Here is a 21,820-nt window from a genome sequence, read left to right on the forward strand (position 1 = left end):
GGGACGAAACCACTGCGAGGGGAAAGCAGGAGGAAACGCGCTTCTGACCCACCAAACCAACCACAACCGATTGAAAAATGAAACGCAGACACGGAGCTACATGAACACGTATTTACTGCAAGTAGCTCTATGGAAAGCCAAGTCAGATAAATATAAACACTATACAGAGCTTCAAGCCAGTCTCCCAAAACCGCAAACGCGATGTGTTTTACAAAGAAAACAACATAATATTTACAATGGAAGACAAAGCCAGATCAATCAGCTCAACTTTAAAACAGATCTGTGAAGCAGAAATAGCAAATATAATGAACAGTTTTAACCATATATGTTTTAGTTTGTACAGACAATAACTGTCCAATATCAAATTAAATTTACAGGACAAACATTGTTCTATCATTGGTATTTTTGTACTATACAGCAGCATAAACGGGTAGCTGGAAGGTAGTATATATAGTGATATGTTTTACATCATCTGAAAATGTTCTTCCAGCACAATACTGAATAAATTAGTTGCTGTAAACTAAGAGATTCAAAAAGATTGCATATTTATTATGCCGTACCTATTAGTATTTGTACCACTATACTTGAGGTTACCCATTTACTTATTTATTCAGCATTTATTAAACCAGTGCTGTATATTGTACAACGGCAGCCTCAGGGGTCTAATATGAAATAACTACGTAACAAATTTCTTCAAAACAACCTTTTCCTTTCACATTAAATGTTTAGATCTATCTTCATCCAAATTTTGATTTCTTAGAAAAAGATGTAAAGCTTTATAAAAAGCTGTCTACATATTGCATTATTAATTTATGAGACCAAACAAAAGCTATATGGCAAGACAGTATCCTGGTCTGTAAGAGTGGTCTTATTTTTAATTAGTGTATTTTTAGCAGCAACAAGTAACTGTACCAACTTCTCTTCCAGAATCAAAACCAGATCTGTGCTTTTAAACCCGGTAGCAACAGTTTTCCTGCCGCTACACACGGTGTAAACTGATCAGTACCATGTTTCCAAAAACCAAAAAGTCTTCGTATTTTAGTGACGTGTACGTTTTAACACTCCTCCAAACCAGATTTGGGTACAGGTCACTGAACAATCCCGGCTGACAGTGCCCGTGTGCGGCACCGGCCGGTTGTAGCGCACGCCGGCCGGGACGCGGGTGCCGCCCGAGGTTCGTGTCCCAGCGCAGCCCCGGCCACCGGCCCACGCAACCAACAGCAGAGCCGTGCGACACCTGCATCATTCCAGCCAAAAAAAATACTCAGTACAGAGCGAAGCATGTAATGGTAGAAAAATCAGGGCTTGTTTGAAACATCTCCAACTCTCACTGTTGGCATTTCTGTAAGTGGAACCAAGACAACTGAGGAGCCTACATTCTACTTTTTCGCCATGATGCCAGGAAGAAAGAACAAAAATAGTCCCAAATTGAAAATGGGGCTTTGGTTGACAGTAAGATCAATTAGGGTGGTTTCCTTTTAAAAAGCCACAGCTGACAAATATAATGCAGAAGTCACAAACGCTGGATACGACTCTGCAGTTCTCCATTTGAATGCATGAACAAAAACCTCATTTTGCACAATTCGTATTTATAAACAAATATCTCGAGGGTAAGAACAAAATCTACAAGACAACCAGCCCATTAATCCTACTTTGTACATAGCAAAATTCTGAGCAAAAAAATAAATTCCGATTAAGCTCTGACAGACATTTGATTTAAAATACTCTAGCCTATGATCAAGAAATACCTCTTGTACCATAAAAGCAAAACCTTAACCAAAAATACAACCAAAAAAAAAGCAGAAGAGGTCTCCATTCCTCAGAGCAGTTCAGTCCCACGGGGTCAGCCCAGCCACCTGAAGAAATCCTGAACTGCCAATATATTTCTACACGATACATGTTTTAAGCTAACCACTTGTTAATGTACCAGAGAAGCAAACCCATGTTAAACAGACAATCAGAAACCAGCTTTGACTTCTCAGAATATAAGTTAAAAAATCAACGGGAGAGGCAGGAGGAAGAAAGGGGCACGTGGGGGTCTCCTATTAGCACTCACACTGCCTCCCAAATAGATATGACGTGAAAGACCAAACTCCATCACCAAAGCACAGCTATGAAAAAACCTCAATTCAAATTAATTCAACTGTAGAGAGCTGATGTCTATGAGAAAAAATAATTAAAAGGATGGGTGTCTATGTCCGTGCTGGTGGAAATGAAAGTAGCCGGCTGGAGCTGAGCTTTGCTTCCAAAAGCACCACACAGTTCCCGGAGTTACCAGCAGAAAAGTCTTCTCTCGCAACAATGGTTTCCATGGCCATGCAGTCAGTCTAGAGAGGAGAGGGGGAAAAAGAAAAAGTCAGTGATATTTTAAAAGCAAGTTTCATAGTGAAAATGAATGTTTCCTCGTGAGAGAATACGGGGAGCTTGTCCATTGCAGAAGTGACAGCAGCGGGATGCAGAACACAGGTCCCTCAGAGAGGGAGGTGGCACTGCCAGATGGCACCGGCTTGGAGATCCCGAGCCACCGGCAGAGCTACGAGGCCCAAAGCAAGGACCGAAGAGCCGCTGCAACCCCAGCACCGACGCTGCCCTAGCGGTGTGTCACTCCGCGAGAGCTCGATCCTGCCAGGGTGGCGGGTGCTGTGCAGGGGCTGTTGTGAGCGGGCAGCAGGATGAGCACAGAGCGGCTCTGCTCACCCAGACCCAACGGAGCTCGTGGCAAACGCTCCCGTTCACAGCGGCACTGAGCTGCGGAACAAACCTTCCCTGCAGCCCCAGCTCCAAACAGCCACCACAGCTGCGCGCCCCGTCCTCAGCTTTTCAGGAATAAGCTTCATCTAGTTGTGATAAGCAGCACCTCAGAGTACAGTTCTCCCTTTTTCAAGAAAGCCGCACTAAAAAGCGACACAGGGTACAAAAGCACAGAGCTATGGCAGACAGCACTGCCAACAGCAAAAACCAGTGCCTTCCAACTGGCTGCAAAAGGCAGAATACTAAATGCTTGGTAAAACGAGGGCAAAAAAAATCTATAACCTGGTGTTAGAGGAAGGTACAGTGGGGTGACATGCAGGAATGGACACTGGAGCGAGGACGACCTCCAAGCTGAACGCACCGGCTCGGAAATGAACCCTGCACGTGCCAAGGGCAGAGCCGCTCCAAAAGTTCCTGACACGGAGAACTCTGATGCGGGGGATGCAAAGACTTTCTGCAGCGGCGGGAACGCAAACTGAGGAACGTATGGAAAGTCATTTCCAGCTCACTACAAACCCCTTCCACTCCCGCCAGAGCCAGCGTGAACACCCATTTCCAGTCTGGAGGAGCACGATCGGCCACATCGCTGTGTCACACTGTCTGCAGGCCAAGACTGTCCCCTCCCAACAGGCCTGTCCCCTTGGCCAAGGGCACCGTCCTCTGCTGACAGGTGGCTTTGGTCACCCTGTCATGGTTTGAGGTACAGGGACGTGTTTCCTGACACTCCATGGAAGAAGGACACAGCAGGTGCTGGCTGTTGGTTCTCAATGAGAGCAAGAAGAGATTTAGTCTTCAGAAAACTTCCAGTACAGAAAGGTAGTCTGCTTTTCCCCCCAAAGCCACACAGCACAAGCTCTGTCACTGCTCCGGGACAGCTCGCTGCCGCTGAGAGCTGCTGCAGCACGGGGAACGCTTGGTACGGAAGCGCAGCGATGGCAGCACAGCACGCTGCAACCAAACAACGGGCTTCAGAGCTTGGTCCTGCCTGCGCGCTTCTGCGGGGACACGAGGAAATCGCCTAAACCTCCTTGGAAAGACACCGTTGTGCTTCACTGCCTGCACCACAGGAACATGCTGAAGAAAACGTGACCATCTAAAGAACAAGCGTTATATATATTAACGCAAACCTGTATGTTTACTTACATAACCAATCAAAGTATGCACAGACCAGCCCCACCCTAAGTTAAAGAAGTTCTGATTTCTGACCAGCTAAAAATAGTATCCCTTCAAAAGAAAAAGAAAGAACAAAAGAACAAAGCTGAGCTGCCCGGAGCAGCCCGGCCCCACCAGCGCCCCGGGACAGGGGTCCTGAGAAAACTCCCTTTCCTCCTGCACAACCCACACGCACGGCTGGGCTGCCGAGTTCCATTTTTCAAATACGGAGTGATTTAAAAAATAAAGTAACTTGGTTTTCCACAATTCAAGGAAGAGACATCCAAAATACACCCACAACTCAAGAATCTCCATTTGTATTATTTCACAGACGTAAGATCGCTACAAAAAGCTATTGCTCATTACACACAGAGCGTGATGTGGTTAGCGATGCCTTTGTTTTCACAAAAGCCAAACGAAGCTATTATTTTTTCCTCTTCAGAAAATCATTGTTTCACTGTAGGACCAAAAGAATGAAAATACGCACCACAGCTGGCAATGAATTGCACCTCAACGGTGCGTGCAAGTCAAATGTTGGAACAATTAAGACTTCTATATTCAACTTATCCACAGTAAAAATTAACATCCCCCACCCTTTCCTTGCTGTGGACCTATGAGGTTACATAAAAGGAACTTCAAAAACTGTCTCTGCTTTTGTCAGGACATTTTTCCTCCACGCCTAACACACAAGGCACACCTGAAAGCTGCTGGACGAGTTATTCTAATCTCTCCAAGCATATCCCCAAAACATTTAAAAGAGCAAAGGCCCAGTCGTTTGCATCGGACAATCCCCATGTGGCAGAACTCGGTATTTATAACTAAAACTTTTTGAGAACTTTCATAGACTTACACCAAATTACATTTAAGATACTTGGAGGGCAAGGGGGAGAGCTTAAGAGAAAAAAACCTGCTCAACTCTTTGATTCTTTGAACAAGCCTGGCACAACCGGGGAGGCAGCGCGAGAACCAACTCCAAAGCAAGCTCACCTTAACTCCGGCCAGAGCCCAGACTAACACACATTAAAGTGCAGGAAACCAGAAGAAAGTATCCTCAGCTCATCCTCACTACAGCTTATAAACCCCCTGGAAGTCCGGGCTAAAACACAGTTTGAAACCAGCGCAAAGGCAAGCTCAGGACCGCCCCGTGGTGTCCCCGTTCCCCAGCCTCTGTGCTTCTCACACCACGTCCCACCAATCTGTCCCCCCTTCTCTCCATGATTATAAACCTTCATCATTTTTAAGTTAAAACATAATTGTGGGAACTGTAAATAAACAACAGGGAGTTTCATGTCAACATTACCTACAAGCTGATAACAGCCTCATAAAGCCTTGAGTCTTTCAGACATGGAGTTAGTGGTTGTCACCACTTCTCTAATCCCCTTGTTAAAGCTGAAAACGTGAACACTACAGCTGGAGCAGTACAGGGGGCTCACGCCCTCAGTCACCAGCTCTTTTTTGGGATAAAAGCATCTAGCATTTACGCATATATACGTATATATAGATACAGATATATTTGCGAGATACACATGTGCTCACACCTTAAGCTCCTTGTTGGCTCTTCTCTCCACACCTGATCTTCCATCTTTTGACTAGTCAGCAGGTAAAGGTAAATTAATGGAGGACATGAGGTGCTCCAAGAACACGACACAGCTTCTGGGAAGCTGGATGATCTTATTTCAAGTTTGCATAACACAAGATTCATCAGCCAACAATTTTCTATGTTAGCAGCACAAAAATGAGAACTGCCAATCAACATTAAAAACCAGATTAGCATTGTGCTATGGATACCATACAAACGTATCTGACTCAACACTGAACACTAAAGGAAGCTGTCAGAGAAATGGATGGAACCACTTCTGAAAGGCAAACAGCCGGTGAGGTGTGAAGCGGCTGGGCAGAGCAGAACGACGCTCGCAGGGTGGCACGTCGGCCCTCGCGCTTCTCAGAACATGAACGACACCACATACAGCTCGGTGGCCAGATCGGACACCACAAGGTATCTGAGACATCTTCCACTCGCCGTGTAAACACGCTGCTGTTCCTGCACTGTCACAGGCTCTTCCAAGAAAATCTGCTCAGCCTTCCGAAGAAAAATATCAGATAACCGATCATCACAACAAAACAAGCAGCAAAAACCTGAACTCAAAAAAAAGTGCCCAGAAATACACGATTCCAGTAGTTTTCACAGCAGCCTTCTGTTCATTCAAGCTTTGCCTCTGCTAACAGCTCCTAAACAAAAGCTTCAGCCTTGATTCAAAATTAAACTGTACTGCTTCAGAATGTTGACAACAATACAAATTCAACTTCCTATGAACATTTAATATGGAAAACGAGTCCAGAAAGCATCCAAACATTTTCACAGATCACCTCTTAAAATATATATGCAAAGTTTAGGAAATTAAAACAATGTTCTCTCCATTACACAATTCTATTTAAATTCATCAGTTTAAGACAGGATCAGATTGCAAAACTACACAGAGCTGGTTGAGTCTTTCTGAGGAACAATCAGAGAGAGGAAAAGGATCGCAAGGGCAGGAGAGAAACCAAGAGGGCAAATATTTCTGATAGAATAGCAGTGTGCCACTGCTAACAAATGTTTTGTTTGAAATTGAGGAACACACTGAGAAAGTGCTCTGCAAGGTTTCTATGCAAACAGAATCTATAGCTTTATAAAAATTAGGGGCAGAGAATTAGATTAGTTTTAATTCATTAGATTGCAAATCCAGTGTGTTCCATTTGAAAAAGTATCAGATGAGAATATATCCAATTTACACTTCATTTCCTGCATCTGAATTATTCAGGTCATACAAGTCAGGCCACTTCGAAACAAACCAAGAGGTTTTAAGAACATAGCAGACATGTCCTCTCAAAGAAATCCACTCTAAATAATATCTGTTTTTACAGGAAAGGCTTCTACTGACATAATTCTGTAACCGATTCCTAAAAGGATAAAAGCTTTGCTTGCAGAAGATATTAATTTAAGATAATTAAATGATTAAAATCTCCATGTCAAAGACTAAGCTTAAAGCTTTCTGGAGAACACCCCTGAAGTTCTCCATTTCCTGAACTTCAGGTTAGGGGGAAATGGGAGTTAATCCCACTTGTGCAGATCAAAAGCAGCACAGCCCTAGATTTTCTCGTGCCCATGGTCATACCCAATATTCCTGTAGTTCAGGAAAGCACCGAACCCCAGCACAACCTCAGGACACAACGAGCATGTTCAAGAGCATTACATTTCAAGCCTCCTACCTGGCACACAGGTCAATGCCCAAATACATTCTTCACAAATCAAGATATAATCTTTTTTTTGCCCCACACCTTTCCAAATACATCGTTACGACCCTATGTCATTGTCCTATTTCTTCAAGTTCTTATTTTAATGGTGTAGCTTTAGACCTTGCTAGAGTCGAGTGGTGTTATTTGAGAAAAGCAGAATTCCTTCTTAATTTGCACACACAGACACCACGTCTGCGAATACAAATCACAAAAACATTTGCTGTGGCCACTGCACCTGGGACAGCCAAACGAGGCCCCGGCACAGAACAACATCCTTGTTTGGGAAATGGGTTAAACTACACGCTTACCATTAAATACAGATTTCACGGACTTTCTTCTCTCAACAACAAACTAATGATGCTCAAATGGAACTAAGGAATATTGTGGGTATAAAATATATTCATGACTTTCCACAAGCAAAAAAGCAGCAAAATTTGTTTTAAAAACCCCACCTTTTAGGGCCCAGTTTTCATTGGATAAACTAAACACAGCAACTAGTAACAACACGTCCCAGTAAAATTTAGAAGACCAAGTTACCCTCACAAATAATCTTCATCCACAATCATTTGTTTAAAACGTGGTTCCACTATTCTTAGTGCTTCGCAATTTCACGAGCTAAAAAAAAAAAAACAAACAAACCCTCCCAGGCTTTAAGATAATTTTAATTCCCTTTGCAGAAATGCCTTATCTTTTGCAACAGTGGCTTTTCTCTTGTAATAAAGCGTAGCGTTGTTTCCAGGAAGGCCTTACGCTCCCTCATCTCATCTCTTCTACTGATACTATTCCTAGAACTATTCCTATGGCCACAACGCCAACTCACATTGCACCGGACTGCTTGACAAGAAGTTGCCAGGAGTTTTTTGGGTTTGTTTTTTTGGTTGTTTGTTGTTTTTAAACTAAACTCCTATTACAATTTTTAGTGTTCTCTCACTATATTAACTTCTTTCCCCTTAAAAAACGCATAGAAGTTCAAAAATTTCAGATTTTCATGTTGCAGAAGAATGAAAAAAAAGTTGTTCTTTTTCAAAAGCACTCATGGCAAGTGTGTAAGATACCACCGCTGACCTCCTAAACTGCAGGAGCATCGGTAAACTTTAGCCAAAATAAATATATACATATATATATACATATCTTGTTTGTGTGGCTTCTAGCAATAGCACCTGCTACAGTTCACCCGCTCTCGTGACATGAAGTGCCAATAGTGCGGAATATCTTTCCTGCCTGCGCTCCGGCCATAAACTAGATGGTAAAAACTGTCAGGAAATAAAGAGGAAAGAAAAGAGCTGCAGGAAATACAGTGCAGAACAGCACACATGGCTCTGTGCCCTCCTTCAAAGGGGGCTTGGAATAACTGGAAGAGATTGAATAGTGCAGAAAAACTCTGGAAAGGTGTGAAACAGCTTCCCGGCAAGGGACAGCCAGGTAACATGGAGCTTTCCGCCTGCGTGTATTAGGACGCCATCAGGAAATTTAAAAGAATATATTATACCACAGGTCCTTGCTGCGTGCAGTACAGGGAGCCACTGACAGGACACCAGCCAAGTGCATGGCAGAGGAGGATACAGCATCTACACAACCCTGAGGGCATGGAGAGAAATGATAGGGGTCCTTATCTCTCCCAATACACAAACCAGGGGCTGCCAAAACAAGTCAGGATGGAGCAGGGTCCAAAACATGGAGAGACTCTGCATGCAGCGTGTGCCACGGGCTGCTGTGGATACAAGGAGTTCACACCCCATCAAAAAGAGATTGGAGAAGTACTTGGGTTAGAGATCCGTGGAGGATTATAAAACACACAAACTGCATCACGCTCAGGAAACCCCCCAAGCTGAAAAAATAAATAATAATAAAAAAAAAAGACGCTGGGTGTATGTTTGTGTGGCATCATTACTTACGCCTGCCCTGCTCTTCCTCTGCTGGGTGGTGTCTGCTTGCAGGCACAGGTCTTGGGTTTGGATGAGCAACACTATTCTTATAAACACAACTCAGAGAAAGGACAGTGTCACTCATGACTAATGAAACAGCTCCCCACCCTTCAAATCACCTTTCCTGGTATTTCCTTTCTACAGAAGTTTTCACATGTTCTAATTCATCCCTTTGCTCTTCCCAACCCCTTTAGCCATTGAGGTCCGAAAGCATGCAGCACTACCTTTTTCTTTCACCTCCATCACCATAAATGACTGTCAAAAGACAAAAAGTTACCACATGGCCACATACCCAGAGTTACGCCCTCGTCTCCCATCCCTTTTGCCCACGCATGCCCGCACAAAAAAAGTACTTTGCCATCAGCCACTACCTGCTGCCACTCACAGCAGTGGCACACAGCAATTTTTTACATTTCCTGATTAGCACACTAATTCTGCTTTAGTATTAGGATACCCAAACCCCTGGCTTATGCAGGGGAGGAATAGGGTTCAGATTCCATTGCACAGGTGAAGCGAGGTCTTTTCAAATCCCAGCAGATGCACAAGAGCCAAGGATGGCGCCTCCAGCTGCCAGGAGCAGCCCAGGAGCTCACAATGGGCAGAGTTAGTTAAACCGTGGCTACACACAAGTTTTAATCAACAGTGTGCAACTCTTGTTTCGTGTTTACCTTGCGGAACATGCCAACATTAATATTTCAATCCCTCGTAACCTCAACGGTGAATCAAGACTCCCTGCTGCCACCACTTCCAGACTCCCCCGCAACCACTACAGTGTCTGTTCAACCTGATCTACCGACGCACAAATAAATGAACTTTCTCCTGTCCAAGCTATGGTTTGGCACTCCAGCTTCTGCAGAGCGCCGCAGCGGTGACCATCAGGTGCCAGCCAGACCTCCCCGTTCAGAGCTGGACTGCAAACACTCCTGACCATGCCGGCTACAAACCCTAAAGGTGACACACTGCTGCCTCCTCCCCAATGCTAGAAGATGGCCCGAGTCCCAGAGATGCCACCTAAAAAGGCTCTCCAAAACCAAGAAGGAACCAGTTGTCAAGGCAGCTCCATCATGCAAGCTGCTTCTGGAGCAAAGCCCCACAAAGAACAGAGGATGCAGGTCCATGTGACGGTAACTGCCGAGGGATGCTGCGCGGGGCGATGCTGGGCTCTGGTACGCACTCCCGCGCCCCTGCTGCCACCAAACACATCAGTCACACAGCCGCAGGAAAACTGACTTACAGAAAGGGAAAAGGAAAAACTACATATCATCACATTCCACATCTAAAAGGGAGAAGTAAACATTGGGACATGCTCCTAACTCGGAGATACATGTTGGCCCACATTCCTCTTACTAAGATTAATATCCTGGCCAGTGTTCTGACATTTACCTCATCCTTTTCAAGTCATTTAAACCATTGCAACCACTGTATTTATAGCTCGCTACCTTCCATCGCTCCCTGCCGTGTGCATACCCTCCCAAGCGCCTCTACCAGCTTCCCCTCCCGCAGCCTTTTATCTCTGCCAGGCCAGCTCTTATCTTCACTCTGCCCCTGGCAGCAGCCTTGATCCTTATCTTACTCTCCACCCCAGCACATTAAGTTTCATCCATCTCTTCAGTTTCATCTTTTAAATTGTAAGCTCCTCAGGGCAGGGACCAACATGTTTACATGTGTGGCATGGTAGAGGAGACCTTCATCCTGCCTACCTGGTCAGGTTCTACACAACGAGCAGAGATCACATCTGGAGCTACAAGCTTTCATTAACAGACTCAGTGTTGTAATAGTGTCTGAACTACCTCAGGATCAAGTCTGTTCATTTTTTCAACTCATTTCTAACTGATTTCCTGTTCAACACAATCTGCAATTTAAAAGCAATGTGTTCTAAAAACAAACAACCCATCCCCCCAGAAAAAACACCCCAGAGTTAAATATAGAGGGCAACCACCTCCCAAAGCGTCTCCCATCAGAAAAAGCAAATATTCTGGAAGTTTGAAGTCAACAGTAGATGTTACTACTGAAAACCCAAACAGCTTTCAATTGTTTCTAACAAGACTAAATTTAAAAAAAAAAAAACAAAAACAAAAACAAACAAACAAAACAAACATACAGCAAACAGTATCTTTTTGCCCCCCTAACCCATATTGGTTTAGGCTTACAAAACTTTATTGGTTTAAACTAACAGAACTTAAAGCACGTTCCTTCATCTGTGTTGATGGACGTTTTTCCCTGCATCCAGCTGGTGCTGAAGAATGTCCTTGGCCAGCCCCCCGCAAACAGGCTCCGTTCCCTTGGACCAGCAAAGCAAAGGCGCCCGGCCCTGAGGAGAAGCCTTTCCGTACCATTTCCTGGTTTCTCTTGGCCATTTCAGCTCAATAGTCGATAAGGTGCCACAAAAGTAGCAGCAACACCTGTCAATAGCTTAAAGAGGGTTTTCATACCAACAGGGTACCACGTGGCTCACATTAATAGTTTTTCTTGATCTGGTATGCAATAGCTTCTCATTTATCTAACGCTGCGTCTGCTTCACTGTCAGAAGAACTCTCTAAACTTCTGGTAGCCTAAGAGATCTGTGTGAAAAGAAGCACCAGCTCCCAAAAAATAATTCAAGCTCAGCCTATCCAGCATCGAAAAAAGTTACACTGCAAATTCAGCTGTTCAGCCCTAAACGCTAAAGCAAGCTGGCTTGCCATGCGCAGGGACAGAACCGCACTGCTCCCTGGGGAAGGAACATATTCTTTAGTGACCTATCAAAATTAGAAGCAATTTTACCAGGTTTCTTGCACACCTTTTGGTGCAATTTCTCATGATTTTCAGAAAAAGAAAAAAACCATTTTGATACTCTCAGTCATTCCACTAAAAGGGAAACCTCTCTACAAGTAGGCAGCATCTTTATGAGCCTTTCATGCCCTAGCAAACAGGAAACACTATTCTTACCTATCTTATGCCCTAAATAATAATTCAGTTTGATATTTACATAAGTTCATTATATACACAAGCTATACAGTGAACACATGCACTATTCACCTTTTAGTAGTAATCTGAAAGTTTTCCATTTTCTTGAGTCACATTAAGTTGTATCATCACCTTGGAATTAAAGCCAAATCTTAACTATCTCAATCTCAGTATAAGCCATCTCTTCCAAAACCCCTTCTTCTCGGGAGATTAGAAAAAAGTTTAGACCTTACGCTTCGCTCTCAAATCCCTGGCATGCAGCACACATGGACACGCACACACAAGCAGCCTCAATTGTTAGCACCCAACCACACAGCTAAATTAACAGCAAAAGATACTGGTTTGAAACAAGCAACTTTTGCCCTTTAGGATACAGCTTGTAACTTAACCAGAGCAGAAAATTCTTGCTATGACACTGCTGCTTTTGGGGTAACACTACATCTGAAGCAAAATCTCCACAAATCCAAACACTTTTATGTTCAAGATCATTTAGATTAGCAAGATCATTAGACTCAGCAACCCCTCTGAAATGCTTTTGATGAGTCAGGCTAATTTACCTTTGTCTTCCCACTGTCCTCAGGTATGTCACAAATCCCTATTGATCAAGGCTCTCAACCACATGCACACCATCCCTAAGCTGAGTGACCTTTACAGAGATGCAGGGCTTGATTAAAACGAGAACATCCTTTTTCCTTGTCCCCATGCCATTGCTGTAACCTGCTGGACAACGGGGCAACTTGGTCACTGGATTATTGTTAATCTGCAAAAGCTAAACGTGGAAAAAAAAAAAGTCAAACAACAATTTTGCAGGGTGGGCCATAGGACGGCTCTCCAGCCAAGTCATTACGTACTGTTGAAGGATGAGTCATAAGATAATGTCACATTTTTACGACAAAACAGCAGTAATAATACATCCTCAGGCTCCAGAAAACTTGCCTCTCTCTCTCACCTGCCTTTCAGATTTATCACTCCTTTGGGTTTAGCACTTCCTTTGGGTTGAAGAATGCCACATTTCATCACAACAGTACTTAAAATAAAATTGTACAGTTTGTTTCCTGCTTTGAATCAGCAAAACAAACTTGTTAGCGCAATCAACATACTGGACACCATTCAGCGTGCTTTCGGGAGCACCACAGACACACAAACAGAGCGCACAAACACACACCGAGGTACAACATGGTACTATAAGCTCTTTTTAGTGCCATCCAAAACCTCAAGGTATAAACCCTCCCCCCAGCAATTGAGATGAAATAAACTTATTAAAGATCCTTTCACAAAAAAAAAAAAAAAGAGCATATACAGAGAAAAATAAACAAACCCCAACTCTACCTACTGCCACCACGCTGCTGGACATACAAATAAAGCCTAAGAAGTAGGTAGTGACAAACCACCCCAGTAATCCTGGGCTGGAACCCGGCGCTGGAAGGAGGGAGGGACCGCACACCTCCTGCTGCCCCCACCCGCCGGGGAACAAGGGGCCCTCAGACAGCCGGGGAGGAGGGAAAATGTGAATTTACAGAGAGAAAACTCAACGGGTTATCCTGCATTCAGGATTGCAGCCAAGAGTTAAAAAAGGAAAAAAAAAGGGCACTTTAAATGAGGACTGATTTCTCCCACAGCTCCCTGTGTCCTGCAGCGCTGCCTTAACCTACAAGACGGCTACAAGCAGAAAGTTTTAGATTCCAAAAGACATATGCAACCATAAGCTTCAGCTATAGAGTCTGGAAAGCTGATTTCCAAAGTATTTCAACACTGACTACAAGTGCGTGCTCCCTCTCCGTGTCAGGGAAACTTGCTCGTCTCACTTTCTCACCCAAGGACAAGCAAAACCCAGCTGGTTCTTGGTCACGTATGTCACCCTGAGCTCACTCCCCACCGCACGGCAAAACCCCGCTCTGCTTTCAGCAGCTCTAATACCGCCCGGGAGCTTTCCCTCGGTATTCTTAAGCAGAGCTCTAAGTCACTCAAGACTGTTCAAGCGGCATCTGCTACAGCAAGAGTAAAATGTGGGGGTTTGGGTTTTTTTTTTCTTATAATTATTATCCCGGCATTACTTCAAAGATGTAGGACACATAGCAGCTTTCCCATGTGCTTCAATCGGGTTCTTCAAGATATTTTTAAATGGTCCCATGCCTTAAGTATTCTGCCAATACAAAAGATCATCAGGTTGAAGCAAACTTTTAAACACCACTAGTCTGAAACCCAAAACGGGCATTTGTTTGCCTAGTATCCCGTAAACTGTAATTTACTACATTAGCAATAGCTAAAACTTCCAGCTTCCAAATTTCTCAAAGTGTATATTGTTCGTTGTATTCTTCAAGATTTTGCATTTGAAATACACAAGTTACCATAAAGGCTGTGGACAATCCAGAACACAAGTTATGCTTTACAGCTGCAGTGGTTGCTCCTCTCAGCTCCCCAGGGCGCACACAGCACCCCTGCCCCGTCTAGCACAGGACAAGATTAAAAAGGTGAGGAACATTTAAATTATAATCCTGCACTTTAGAGAACTTATGAAATAATATCTTAACATAATGTTAGAGTATCAGGTAGAGATAAGATTAAAGACTGGGTGTAAAATAGGTGGGTCGATATTAAGCTGAACATTACATTTACTCTGAAGAGGCTGTTTTGGTTTTGGAGTCCAGTGTATCTTTGCAGGTTTAATATTTCTAATTAAGTCTGAAGAAACCTGTATTATACAGAACCTATTATGCAGTTTATTACCGCCCCATTCTCATTATCCTCCTCAGTTTCTGCAAGGTCCAATAACAGGGTATACATTAGCTAAGCCCTGTTTGAAGTAGCTTTAGTGTTCTGTACTCCTAGCACAAAATTTCATGACTCAGATTCATGTAATCAAAACTGCAAACCGCTTGCTTCAATATTGTGTAACAATTTTGTGATGAAACTGTTTTCCTAATGACCTCCTTACACTTCAAGCATTAAAAATCAGAACTTTATATTCTTTTTAGCATCATTATCAACATGCGTTCAACCTGAGCTCAATTTTGCCCAAACCTAAAAATAAAAGTTTAATAACAAGTCAGGCCTGTTTAAAACAAAAAAGCAAAGAATCCCACGTTGAGAAGCGTGTTTTCCATTCAGTAAAACTGCAGTTCATGGAGAAGAGGTGAAGTTCTCTACCTGATAGAATGTATTAAATATGGGATAGCTCCTTTCTAGGAAGTAAAGGGTAAACATCTGCAAAATATTTTCCTTAAGAATGGGTCAAATCACGGAGTGTTTTTCAGGCAAAAAGACCAAAAGATTGGGATGGAGAGGGGAAAGAAAAGACAGCACTTGGTTCTGCTAAAACTCTCTGAAAGCATTAAAAATATTAATTACACACAGGCACACTGCACCTCTTCAGGATACAAGAGGTTTAAACGTGAAGCTTTGTTTCCACTGTTCCAAATGGAATGTGAAAGTGGTTTTCTGGATTACAGAAAAACTTTTAAAATATCACAGGAGAAGCTTTACTGCTGTAGAAACTGATAAGCTGTTTCAAGAATACAGACTTCTCAAATCACGCATGCTATAGCTCAGAGACCTGATTTACTACGTGAATGAAAACTGCTACCTTCGGAATCCAGAATTTTAAGTCATTACTAAGGAAACGATATACAGCACCGATTTACAACACTGTATGCAAGTTTGGCGAGCTACTTTTAGCCTGGACTGTTTCAAAATCTGTTCACCCCTCCATGAGCCACCTACGAGTAGACAAAGTCCACACCCCACTTGCCCTCCTATTATATACCAGAAATATTTTATCCTGTCTTTATAGAAAACTCCTAGGCCTTGTTTTGGAGCAGCGCTTTATAATTTTGTTTTTCTTTTTAGGGCTAGAAAGAAACCACCAAGCTAAGCTCTTACTATTCTTATGGTTAACTTCCTGCCAATGTCCATGGTTTTATGCACAGAGTTTTTTCACTTCATTTTAATGCACGCTTCACTTCCAGAAAACTTCACAGCAAAAACCAGCAGCTCTAGGTCTCTTGCCCCTCCGCAACTTGGGACAGAGCAGGGAAAACCCCAAGCACAGGGCTCTAGGTACTTTGCAGCAATAGTAGTAAGCAAAATGTTTAAATAAATACAATTTCTAAACACATTATCTCTTGAAAAACATTTTAAATGTAATATTTACAGTACAGCCAAAAGCAAATAAGTAATAAGTTTTATTTTATAACAGATCATAGTCATATGAGGGGACTAAGATCAAGTAGGAATTCTGCTGGTTTGGGAGGTGGTTTAACAAACAAACAAACAAACCAACCCCCACAACTACAACTGGCCACGGCAACCAGTGTGACTCTGATTTAGCAGACACATCTCTGAAGTGCCAAAAGACAAACTTCGGAAAAAAAGCACTTCTTGGACTGGCAACTTTCGACGTCTTCTAAATTTGATTCCAACCAACAAAACAAAGCAGAGGAAAAAAACCACTGAGGCAAACCACAGGTTTCTGAGCAGCCCCGAGCAGTGCTGCCAGACTTCGAATGGCATGCGAGCTGAGTCAGGCTTAGACCTTCCACACAATTTTAAGCTCCTGCAGTACCTTCTGCCTTTAGACACTTAGTTTTAAAGTGAAACTAGAAAAAATACCCTATCATTTCAGTGTTTAAGATGGTAATTAAAAATATAAAAGCCAGTAGTAGCCTGCCTCTTTACTGCTTTCTCTGTTGACAGAGAAGTAGACAAATATCAATGTCCAACAGCGATTAAATATTTCCTCTTAGTACTCATCAATTATTGACTACACACACATTTGCAAAGAGAGGAAAACATCATTTCCAACACACGCGGTTTTCTATCTGGGCGGGTGAATTCCTGTAAGGAGTTCAGTGGGTCACTAACACCAAAACAAGGATTAGAATTCCAAAGTCACAGGGCAATGCAGTGCCTGCACAAACACTGCTGTTCAGCCAGTGCACAGCCAAATACCGACAGCTAATTCCTACTTTTTTGCTCCCACCATGAGAGCAAAAACCTTAACACATGAGTAGGAGCGTCCCTCCTCTTTCCCATACTCTTCCTCCTCACCTCCAATGCTTTTATTTTTTATGCACACCTCAAAGAGCGTGACCTCAGGTTTGGTTGGGCCGCCGCTCACATGAAAGCTCACAGCCTCCCCTCCAAAGTTTCAGACCTGGAAGACACCACTCAGAGCCTCCTCCTCCTCTACTACAGGTGTTCCTCACCTGCTACGCAGAAGACAGATCCCTCTGTACAGCAAGGAAGGGTTAAGCTAAGCCCTGGGCCACCAGCGAGGGGTAAAGGTGGGGGCATGGGCCGCAGGAGCCCCCGGCTGCTCCAGAGGACACAGCATCCTTTGGAGAGCAGAGCTCAACCAGAACACACCAAACCTCCAGGGGAGAAACAATGAGTTCTGTTCACCTAAGATTCAACTAAATAAATGTGGGCAGATTTGGACATGAAAAACCCCAAAACACGCATTTCACCTACAGTCATTGAAACAAACAGATCTAAGCCCCAAATTTTAATGTTTAAACCCAATTTAGCAATTTTCAGCTTTCCCTATCTATGACACAAATTACAAAATACCAAGCTAATTAAAAAAACGGCGAAGAGTCGTCTAGTTGTAAGAAGGGAAGAAGGGGAAAACAAAAGCAAAGGGAAGAAAAGAGTTACCATAACCTCAGGACAAGAATTCATGATATAAGATTAATGTTTATACTAGCAAGATTATTTTATAAAAAAACAATGCAGATGACAGTTTGATAATAACTCTAACTGCCTACAAGAGTCACATAAATCCTTTAGGCCAAGGACCAGGTTCCTTTTCATCTTTGTTCAGCTGTTAAGATATTGCATTAAGAGACTGCTTGTACTAGAGTACCACAGATCATAAAAATATCTACCCCACTCTGAAGACCACATTTTAGTATTGAGAACTTAATTCCTACAGTTAAGCAAGCATGAAAGTGCTTTTCAAGTTACAAACCTTTTCTCGCAGCGTTACACTTCAGCCCATCGGATCTGCTGAAATCTATGCTCACGTAAGCTCCACCGTCCAAACCTGAAGTACCATTTTGGAGATGGCAAGTTGGCGCTGTAGTACTTGCCTCACAGCTTATGGGGTCATCGCGTAAATTCAAAGCGATGTAGTTTAAGCCATTCTGAAATCCAGTTGAGGTATCCCTGGACATTTTGCTTTCCTGACCATCAGAAATGTTTTCATCTGGTTTTAACCAAACATTGTCAAATGAGGCAGAGCTGTGTCTTTTGCTACTGTCAGTAAAGAAAGAGGAGGAGGTTGTCACAGTCCCAGCAGAAGAGAACGTTTCGGAGCTGTGTCTCCTCCTGCCTTGAGGATCGGCTCGAATCACTTTCGGTCCCGTAGGAGGTTCAGTGCCAGGAACAGAGAAGCTACTGCTACCGGCGTATCGATCAACAATGCACAGTCGATTCACTATGGAAGAAGGGCTCTCTATCTTTATACCATCGTTGGATTCGGCAGAAAATGGCTGCGGTGGCGTTGCTGCCATGTTGAATGTCATCTCCGTGTAGTCATCAGTCCTGTTACTTGCGGTGCTGACACACGCCGTACCAAACGAAAGCCTCGCGTAGTCAGGATTGGGTGGGTTTCTAGGAATACTGGAACTTGTGTAAATGGAAATATCTGTTAGAGAGTTGGACAGTTCCTTCGCTGCTTTCGGTGACTGTACATCCAGGTCAACGCTCATGTAATCAGAAAGTGGGGACTGTCTGTGGTCGCTGCTTGAGCCTAGAGATGATGGCGATCCTTCTGCAGATAAGGAATATGGTGTATTACTTGCCTTTTCGTTAAAATCAATATTTATGTATTCCCCAGGACTCGCTGGCTCAGGTGGAACTGTACGATCATACATTCTTGGGATAGTATTACTCCCTCTCGTACCAAGGGGGAGTCTTGTGGGCCTGGTAGCCCTGTTCTGAACAAGTCCTTCCTCTGAACCTTTCACCACCGGCGATTTAGAGATGCCATTAGCCAGAACTTCACTGCTGACCCCTTTTACATTTTCTGGTCCACCATACAAGAATTTTCCAGGTGAAGACATTGGAACATACTCACTGTGGTCACCGTTTTGTCCTGATAATGCCTTAAAGCTTCGGGGCAAAGAAAAATATGAACTGAAACCTTTGGAAACAGAAGTAGTGTGAATGTAATTCGAATCACTGGGGTGCTTTGGAGCTGAATTACCAGGTGACATATCCATATACTCGTTGTTTGTGATCTTCTCATTACTTCCTTTAGAAATAAATCCAGTTAACGGACTTCGTACAGGTGAAGAGCTGGCCTTTGGAAACATCATCATATATCCTCTGGAGTCAACCTGAGACGGTGACCATGAATTGTTAATCTGCTTCGGAACAGACATACTTTTGGGAGTCATTGGCAAATAATCGCTGTTGCTGGATAGCGAAGATGCAACTCCTGGCATCATTGGCATGTACCCATCATCCCTGGCTTTACTCCTACTTTGGTTGCACACAGAATCAAGGTTGGTGTCACTGTACTCCAATTCACAGTTATCTTTCAATTTTGGTGTTTCAGAGTAAAGTAATCGCCCATGGCTTCCTGCAGAATCTTCATCTAACGAAGCTGTAGTTTGTGTTGTCTTCTGCTGCACCGCAACAGAAGTTGGCTTCGTTAGAGAGTAAGTTCTTTTCCTGAAGCACTTTTCAGCCTCCATATAATCGTCTCTTGAGCTATCGTCTGCCTGCTGCTTGCTCATGGACATATACTCGCTCAGGCAGTTCTCCTCTCTGATGGGCGGCGTGTTTCCCAGGGAATCCGGTGTATTACTCCTGACCCGAAAGTACCTGAAATCACCAGGGCTGGAGCCATATTCATCAGAAGAGATAAATCCCCCATCACTTGGGGAACCACAAACGGATGAGCTAGAAGGCCTGGTCAACATGTCCGAAGCAGAGCCATGGCCACTACTGGAAGAAACGCTGATGGGACTTGTAGTGGAGGGAAAATGAGAAACGGGCAGTGAAGCAGACCTGGTGTGGTAAGATGAGCTGAAAGCAGCTCTCACGTACCTTCCGCTCCCTTCTTGCCGGCCCAAATTCATCCTTGCAGTATTCAGGTGGATTAGACTCCCAGTCACTGACCTAAAAGGTCTAGTCATGGTTCCCTCTCCTTCACTGGATGTTCTGAAGCGATAGGAGTTGTTGCTTTTGGTGGTAGGAGGAGTCCCTCCAGCAATGCTCTCAGTTCTAGATCGTCTCTGCAGGCCCGTCTGGCTGGGGGGCAGGTTGCCCAAGTGCCTCCTGGTGGTGATGAAGGAGATGGGATTGGTACCGCTACCACCACCAGAAGACTGGCTCTTGCTTCGGGGCCTGAACTCTGCAAAGGCCTTTAGAGCTTTCATGGTGTCCAGAAAAGTCTCATGCATATTCTGGGCAACCACTGAATCATCCACTTGCATCCAGAGCTCTCCAGGTCCAATGGAAGCAGACCTGCCCACTTCAATGAAGAAGAAGTTCTCCGAGTGCCCGCAGCGGCGAATATTCATCAGCTGCAAGTGGACGGAGGGCACCTCCGAGTTCAGCTTGACAAGGTGGATGGCTTTGCTGGAGAGGCACAACCTGTACACCCCAGTGAGGTTTTTCGTTTGCCCCAACCCTTTGGGCTTAACGTTGACCTGCCACACCTCCTTGAAGACAGTGCCGGGCCTCAGGGCAGCCCCGTAGTGCTCATCATCCTCATCCACCTGCTGATCAGCCTGGTCCTCCTGCTCCAGGAAGCCCCTCTTGCTCTGGCTCATGAGCTCGCTGATCGCCTGGTACCAGGCCTCCTGCTCGGCCTCGTTCTCTGCCACCATGGCGAAGTACTCGTCCTTGGTGTACAAGGCGATGATGTGCTTGTGCTTGGCGTCCGCCCGCCGGCTGACGGTGAAGCACTGGTACAGGGGGATGACCCGCTTGGGCGGGGGGCAGCAGAGGGAGGCGGCCCCGCCGGCCCCCGCCGCCCGCTGGCTGCTCTTGAACTTCTTCTCGCTGTCGTAGTACTCCAGCCGGGCAGGGGCCAGGTGGCTCTCGGCCCGCAGCACGAAGTAGCGCTTGTGCCCGTGCTTCTGCTTGCGCAGGTACCCGCACTTCCTCACGTCCTCCCCGGCGGCCGCCTGGACGCCGCGGCCCGCCGGGAGGGGCTGCCCGCCGCGGCCCACGGCGGGGGCGACCCGGGCCGCCGCGGGAGCGGCCTCCGGCGCCGGGCAGAGCGAGGCGCTGGGCGAGCGCCGCAGCAGCAGCAGCAGGTGGTGGGGCTGGGGGGACGGGCAGCGCCCGCCCTCGCCCGCCGCCGTCTCCCCCTCGCCCGCCGCCGCGCCGGGCCCGCCGGGCTCCTGCTGAGGCGCGGCTCCGCCTCCCGGGTGGCGGGGGCCCGGCTCCTCCTCGCCGCCCCCGGCCGCCGCGCCGCCGCCGCCGCCCGGGCCATTCATCCCACTCGCCATCTTAGGGGCCAGGCAGGGTCCGGAGCGCCGGGGAAGGGGTCCGGAGCGGGCAGCGGGAATCCGCCCTCACCGGGGAAGCGGCCCGTGCATGGGGAGCAGGCAGTGCCCGTGCGCCCACCCGCCGCCCCCGTCCGCGCCCTCCCGGCGGCCGCGGCGCGCCCGGCTACTCGCACTCACGCAGGCGGCCTCGGCGGCACCGCGGCGAAAACATCACGTGACCCCGCGGAGGGCGGGGGCGCGCGCCGGGAGGGAGGCGGGGGCGGGGCCCCGGCCGGCGGCAGGAGGAGCCCCCGGCGCCCAGGC

General features: G+C 45.5%; 1 protein-coding gene across 1 annotated transcript; it reads right to left on the reverse strand.

Moving 5' to 3' along the window:
* Window positions 1-97: 97 nt before the first annotated feature.
* IRS4 (insulin receptor substrate 4) lies at window positions 98-21,719 on the reverse strand. The gene is made up of 2 exons (XM_082061567.1): window positions 18,019-21,719; window positions 98-2,327 (listed from the first exon to the last, which is right to left on the reverse strand). Exons 1-2 carry the CDS (start codon window positions 21,515-21,517, stop codon window positions 2,323-2,325), a joined length of 3,504 nt encoding a protein of 1,167 aa, XP_081917693.1. The 5' UTR covers window positions 21,518-21,719; the 3' UTR covers window positions 98-2,322.
* Between the last annotated feature and the right edge of the window lie 101 nt (window positions 21,720-21,820).

Source organism: Streptopelia decaocto (genome assembly GCF_964273445.1).
Source record: "Streptopelia decaocto genome assembly, chromosome: 10".
NCBI classification, from domain to species: Eukaryota; Metazoa; Chordata; class Aves; order Columbiformes; family Columbidae; genus Streptopelia; species Streptopelia decaocto.

Coding starts and splice junctions, on each gene's coding strand:
- IRS4 (XM_082061567.1), bottom strand. CDS start 21,517: ATGGCGAGTGGGATGAATGGCCCGGGCGGCGGCGGCGGCGCGGCGGCC.